Source organism: Atta colombica, unplaced genomic scaffold (assembly GCF_001594045.1).
Source record: "Atta colombica isolate Treedump-2 unplaced genomic scaffold, Acol1.0 scaffold111, whole genome shotgun sequence".
In the NCBI taxonomy this organism is placed as follows: domain Eukaryota; kingdom Metazoa; phylum Arthropoda; class Insecta; order Hymenoptera; family Formicidae; genus Atta; species Atta colombica.
This window is the reverse complement of record NW_017259197.1, coordinates 328470-335593: the sequence shown is the minus strand read 5'-3', so window position 1 is coordinate 335593 and position 7124 is coordinate 328470. Positions and strand designations below refer to the sequence as shown.

The 7124-nt window shown below is 31.3% G+C and overlaps 2 protein-coding genes across 2 annotated transcripts; both read right to left on the bottom strand.

Moving 5' to 3' along the window:
• Window positions 1-1521: 1521 nt before the first annotated feature.
• Window positions 1522-4234, bottom strand: LOC108693936 (post-GPI attachment to proteins factor 2-like). The gene is made up of 5 exons (XM_018203151.1): window positions 3851-4234; window positions 2939-3267; window positions 2600-2867; window positions 2194-2391; window positions 1522-2115 (listed from the first exon to the last, which is right to left on the bottom strand). The coding sequence occupies exons 2-5, from the start codon at window positions 3122-3124 to the stop codon at window positions 1982-1984; spliced, it is 786 nt and encodes a 261-aa protein (XP_018058640.1). The 5' UTR covers window positions 3125-3267; window positions 3851-4234; the 3' UTR covers window positions 1522-1981.
• Window positions 4235-4981: 747 nt separating this feature from the next.
• LOC108693935 (protein MAK16 homolog A) lies at window positions 4982-6780 on the bottom strand. The gene is made up of 7 exons (XM_018203150.1): window positions 6766-6780; window positions 6641-6687; window positions 6290-6433; window positions 5725-6037; window positions 5390-5632; window positions 5238-5315; window positions 4982-5167 (listed from the first exon to the last, which is right to left on the bottom strand). Exons 1-7 carry the CDS (start codon window positions 6778-6780, stop codon window positions 5021-5023), a joined length of 987 nt encoding a protein of 328 aa, XP_018058639.1. The 3' UTR covers window positions 4982-5020.
• Between the last annotated feature and the right edge of the window lie 344 nt (window positions 6781-7124).

The following is a 7124-nucleotide window of genomic DNA, read 5'->3' as shown; positions in this document are numbered from 1 at the left end:
ACGAGAAACTAGCGATAAATATGCACTGTTCATTTCTTCCTTTCTATTCATTTTTTCCTTTTTTCAATAATGGTATACGAGTAATCTTAACAAAAAGTTGTCATATCAAAACATGCTACAATTACAATGTTCATGTGTAAAAATGTGCAAAACTGATATCATTTAACTGCAGGTGCTATCTAGAGTCATACTGACACTATCGGCCTTTTATAACGAAATCCTAAGAGACACATTGCGATAACGCACCATCTGCGCTTATTATAATAAATCTTATTTTATTTATCGATTTAATATCAAGAGATATTCTGCGCAGATATTACAGTCTGAGAATGTAGTCATTCCTTACTAGTCTATTCACGCACGTAAGCAACTTCATCTCAATCTTATGACCATGGAACTTTCTTAACAAAAAACATGCACAAGATTTATTTAAATAGTTATAAAACACTAGTAAAAATTTTATCGCAATAATTTCTAGCAATACTTTAAATAAAATATGTTAAATTTTATTGGGCACTTTCGATAAAGATTATTATTCAAACTATAAAATAATCTATAAAATTCAACCTATCTCTGTTAATTCATACATTTTTATATATTATATATTTTATTAATTATATAATTATATATTTTAAAATAATCACATCAGAAATGTAATTTTTAATAATCCAAAGTATTATTTAGCATTTAAAAATTAAATGGTTAAAAATTAAATAATAATTTAAAAAATATTATAGATAAAACTTTTTATGTTCTCCTTTTATGAAAATCCTGTCATGTTGTATATCACAAATAATCCATGTTTCAAATAATATCAAACGATATTTGTTTCAAATAAGAGATGAATGGAGAAATTTCAGTCATAAAACTTGACAGAAATTTTTTAAATGTTTGTCTTATAAATTTGTATGAAATATTTTATTAGATACTGATAGAGATACTCTTACCTTTGAACGCACACTGGTCCGAATGCAATCATTTACACATCCTCATATAATACGATTATGACCGTTTTAATCATCAGTGTCTCGATTTGCTATTATTAATCTATCGTATACTACATACAAACATAGGAGTAATTATCCTACGTTTGTGCAGTTACAATAATGCCAAACAGATTGGCTTGTAAATATTAGCTGAATTTATTATTTCAAAATCTATACAAGATGAATTAATCTCTTACAAGGTGAATGTGTATTAACATATACATGTACGATTTTCATTGTTAAGATTTGTCAACAAGACACAACTGTACAATCTTTGCAATAATCCAAAATTATATATGTTCATTTAATGAACTTACGATTATAATATCTCAAAGTTCGTTTGACATAAATGTATCTTATAGTCTAATTTCAACTTATTAGATAAAATAGGAGTATCATAAAGCGAAAAAAGATCGCGACTAGAATTAATATATTCGACTAGATTCTCACCTTGCAAAAGTTTCTATAAAAGAAGATTCAAAAGTCTTCACAAGTAATCTCATACGATGTGAGTAATAATATTTAATTTGCGCTTAACAATAAATGTTGTTTGTATGTAGGATACTTCTAACTATTATTTACTATGATTGTACTCTATTACTAAATACAATATTAAAAGGCCGTTACATATTTCATCGCTTTAAAAGTAACCGGTGCCACATTTTGGAAGCGCTAGATATTTTTATTCTTTTCACGTGTCTTCTCGTTCGGAATTATTGGTCGAATATCGTAGTTAATATTGCGAGACAATGTAAAAGTAAAGATAAAAATGATATCTATCTCTTAAATATCACTGGAAGCAAATTGTATCAATCTCAAGAGGGTAACATAATGTAATATTGTAAATATCATAAAACTCGTGAGACAATCGTGAAATTATATATCACGTGGTATGCTAAACTTTCATCTCTTAAAAACAATAATTTGTAGCACTTCCATGCAGAGGCAATAGGTACTTTAATATGACGATGAGAATGATGAGTTATCCTATAAGGTTAATCTATTTTTACGGCAGGTAAACCGTGACCTACGATCAGTTGTTCTTCTGGAAAGTCCGAAACCACAGTGATGTGAAAGCCCATATTTGCAAAAGCTATCACGTACTCACATAGTGAAAACCAACTAAATGCTGTTCAAAATAATAAATATTGTTTATATTTTTACTTTAAATTGTGATAAATATAACATTTGTAACTATATTTCTTACCCAAATCGTGACACAGCAGTCGATGTTTTAAGAAGAAAATAATAAGAAAGATTGTACTGACGAGACTTGTCATAAAAAGCACTTGTTTGTACTGAAGACTTTGTGCATTTGGAGTTATTAAACGACCCAATCTCACAGCAGTCAACATATATGTGAGCGAGCTAATCATGAACACTATGAAAATTTTTTCGTGCACCGCTGAAATATTTTTATGTCATTTACTAAAAGTGCATTCGAAAAAATACTATATATAATACTACTTGGCGCTATTTATGTCATTCTATCCTTGTTTAATGTCTAATAAATACAATAAATATAGAATAATACAAATAACGTTAATAACATCAAACGTTCTATTCTTCAATAATACGTTAATAGCAGATATATGAAATTATGAGTTACTTACAATAATTTTCTCTGTTAGAAATATATGTTACACCAGACAAAGCTGCTATCTCGGCAATGTTTAGCCAATAGCATAGGTTTAGGAGCCTGCTCCCTGTAATTTGTAGAGGCACATCTTCAATGTTCTTAAGTATCTTGTAATAATATGAATGATAAACACTGGCGATAACCAGTCTAGGACCAATATGTAATGCTATACTGATACGCCATAAATATCTCTGTGGAGATACTCCAGTAATGGCTGAGATCGATGGAAGAATATTATAGACCTAAACAAAGAGATATTATTTGTCACAAGTCTTGCTTATTGTAACAATGCCTTAATATGAAACTTGCTTACCCTACAATGAGTTTCGTGAATATCGTCCTGTTGAAATATATATGCTGTGATGAAGCAGAATAACAGCGACACAAGTGGTAAGCCAACTGTCGCCAGGCACAGCCTACGAAACGACAGTGCAAGATATACGGAACTTTTGTTGCTCACAACATTATTCAGTTCCATATTGACAGCACCGCTTAACATCCTGACATTTGTGCGTAAAGTTATGAAGACACGATAACTCGAAGAGTAGATCCCAGTCAGATAATTGTGCGATACAAATTCATGTTGTTCTCCAACCTTGCATCTCCATTCAATGATCCATCACTCCGCATGCCACGACATCCCTGAGACAAAGAAGATAGCAGATTATCATTTATTGACGCCCTTGAGTCATTCGTGCGATGAGATCACACTAAGATCCAAGGTTGTCAGAGAAACTGAGAGGAACTTGGTATCTATATTGAGCGAAAATACCAGATAACTATTAGCGAAGGACAACGCGTTCGTTCTGCGAACACTTGCGAATTGCGAAACCTCCCTTAATAGAGATAAATTCGCGTAACGAGCGCGTTGATAGCTATGCACCGCCAATGGTTTATCACACGAATTGCTCGATGAGACCGTGTGATCTGCATCGTGCGAATCAAGAAAAATACTCCAGAAACATCTCACTCTTGTCCCGAGAGTAGAAGCAAATCGTGTTACACAAATGTTTTCTAACAAGAGATACAGAAGACACGGTATAAATGAATCATAATATCTTTGTTATCTGCCAATATTAAACAAAGATGAAATGATTACTGTGTTGTACTGTCTCTTGTTGAAAAGTAACAGCAACGTTGTGTATGTTGCAATGCCAATTTGCGTTAATTCCCACGTTACTTATTGCAACTGTATCGTTCCGGCACTACTCATCCCGCGTCTCACCTGTGCGATTGATTTTAGAAATAACCTGCCAGCTCTATAAATAACGGGCGAAAGGGCAAAATCGCGGCCGAGTCACCATGTTCCTGGCGTTCGCTTTGTCTGAGTTCCCGAAGACTGCGGCAGAGCCCGAGCAGAGAATCAAATCAAAATGTCAACGTGCGTGATGATTCTAAACGAATGCGCAATGCCGAAGTACTGCGGAGTGCGGATGGACTGACATCTCGTTTTGTCTTGCGACGAATCGGATTTTTTGAAGTTCAATCACGAATAATCGATCGACAGGCGAACTCGCTGAGGAAGATTTCTCCGATTTTCAGAGAAGATCCTCAGCGACAAAAAATTAGTAGAGATTCGCCTCCTTTCTCTCAACTTGTCTCAACTCATCACGATTAATCGTCTGCTATGTTACTACGGACGTTCCGATTCCCCTCCCCAAGATGTACTTTTTGTAGTCTTCGCGTCTGTGAGCGGAACTTTTAAACGTACTGCGTTTGACTTGAGAATACGATTGTATTCGCAAACGTAAAATATAAACATTACTGGACTGATTAAATTTTCAAAACTATAAAATTACCAAAGTAATAAAATTGATTAGTTTGTAATTTTTATTAAATTTATAAGTGCATTTTTTGCATAATATATGTAAATAATTTATTTTTTGTTTATTCTTTTTTTTTCAAATATAAATATATATATATATATAAAATGTTAATTGGCAGTAGTTTTTATCTTTTTTAATGCCATAAATCATACATATATTTGATCATTTATATTATATAATTTATTTATATTATATATTTGTTGAAACTTTTTTGTATCTGTTTTGCAATGATCTTATAATTTTACAAGAGAAATTTCAAAGGTATTATTTAATGAAATAGATACATAATACGAGATTCTCACATATCCATAAAAAATTCGAGTTTCACAATTATACGTTTTGAAAAAAACGTTAAAGATGAGACAATATACTCCTAAAGTATCTTGTTCGTCTTTTTTTTTTTACTTTTAATACAAGTTAAAACGCATCTAGATATATGAAGGGTTTAAATATTATCAAATGTAATATTTTGTCATTATTTTGTCAACCAAAATATTGGATAATAACTTATACAGTGTTTTGTGATTTTGTTATAAAGATAATTATATTTATATAATACAAATTTACTTTTATATACGCGCCCGTTTATTTTGCTGATTTTCGTCTTCCACTTCGTATTCAATTTCGACTCTCACTTGAGGTTTCTTTTGCACTTTTCCTTTTTTAACAACTTTCGGTCCTTTTGTCTTCTTGCTTGTGGACGGTGTGACTAAATCCTAATAAAACACGAGCAATTTATATCACTTGTAGTACAACAAGCCTTACTTTGATCTTGAGAATTCTTACCTCAATATCACTAGCTTCGGATTCAAAACTATCAGATAATTCAACTTCTTCTTTCTGTCCAGAGTCACTATCTTCATCCTATACAGCATTTATAATGTATTTATAAAAAATATTAAGTAATTATATTTTAGTGACTTTTTTTTATCACTTACCATAGAAAGTTCTTCAATGTCGTTATCATCATCCTCATAGTCATCATCATCGCTATCAGCTTCAACATATTCTGGACCATCTTGTTCAGTTTCTCTGTCATCTGCTTCTAGTTCCATTTCCAACTCCTTCTCAAGTTCTTTCTCTTCTTCATGCTCGCTTTCTGCTTCACTTTCTCTTTCAATTTCAACAGCCCTTACAGCTTTATCAAACACTCGTTGTGGGAAATTGTAAATACCTTCATACTGAAATATGAAGAAAATAACATTTCTGAAATATAACTTAATCTTTATATACAATTTTATAATGAATATAAATTTTATAATGAATCAATTACCATTCCCTTCTTCAATCTCTCCATAAGCTGTTTTTCAATTGCATTTTCTAGTTTTGCAGCAATCAAAGCCTTTTCTTCCCTACGCCTTTCTCTTCTTTCAATTTTCCTTTGAAGCGGTACAATTTTCTTCTGTCGTCTTAATCTAAATTTTCTCATACGAATAAGATACTGTGTGATCTTGAGAAATCTTTGCTTACATTTAGCTTTTATAAAACCAGGCCAATAAAGAAGATTTTCATTAATTTGATGTATAGCTTTTTCAAAATTCCTAGACAGTTTAACTTTCTCCCAGCTATTTTTAGGTGTATGTATTCTAAACAAAAGAAACTTAATTAATATTCAAACTAATACATATTAATATACATGTAAAAATATTACATATATGTACATATAATAAATGTACATATAAAGATAAAAGTTCATTTGATGGATGCTTATAATAATGTTTGAATTAAAACTAATCTTTGTTTCTTTACTAATGTTCATAAAATTTATAATTTTAAGTGCTATAAAAAATGTTATAGATTAGTAACTACCATAACTACAATTCATATATTTAATCTACCTTTCTGCAGTTCTCATGTAAAGATAAATAATACCATTTTCTTCTCTAATTGTAGCATATTGACTGTTTGCAAGAGGGCATGCAGCTCTACTGCATAAACCAGTAAGATTAAATTCATTTCTACAAAACCGCTGTGTCTTTGTACTGGAAACAAGAGATGTTAAAATTACAATGACAGTAAGACTGTTACAATTTGGCTGTGTTCACTTTGACGGCACTTGTAAGCTTTATTTATCCTTGTTTAATATTTAATAAACAACTTGCTTAAAGTGCTTAAGATGCTTAAAGTGTTGTGAGTGATAAAGCAAACACAAACTTTGTTGTACATTTATCTTTTAAGGACGTACTTACTTTACTTTGAAAGAACAGAATGATTTATTGATAACACTCCACACAACCTGTAAAATTGTTATAAATAAAATCGCAATAATAATTAAAAATAGTTAAATTAAACTATACTCAGAGCTTTTACTTACATCATCATGCTGCATTTTGATTTATTATAATTCAATTACGAGAACAAATATTACCGCAATTATAAATAATCGTCACGAACACATTATTCGATAACAACATATGCAAACCAGAATAAGGAGGTTTTTAGTATATTGTGCCACGGATGATGGATTGCGTCTTCAACAACTTCACCACGAGGTTATCAGAGATCAGAGGTTATGTGACGCCATAGATAAAAAGACTTGAGAGAGGCTATCCCGATTTTTTTTACATAGACCAGCGCATCCATTTTTGCGATTCGAAAATGAACAACCAAAATAGCGATTTCGTTTGGGATGCACTAATGTGCACTGGTGCATATAAAGACCGTTGTACAATG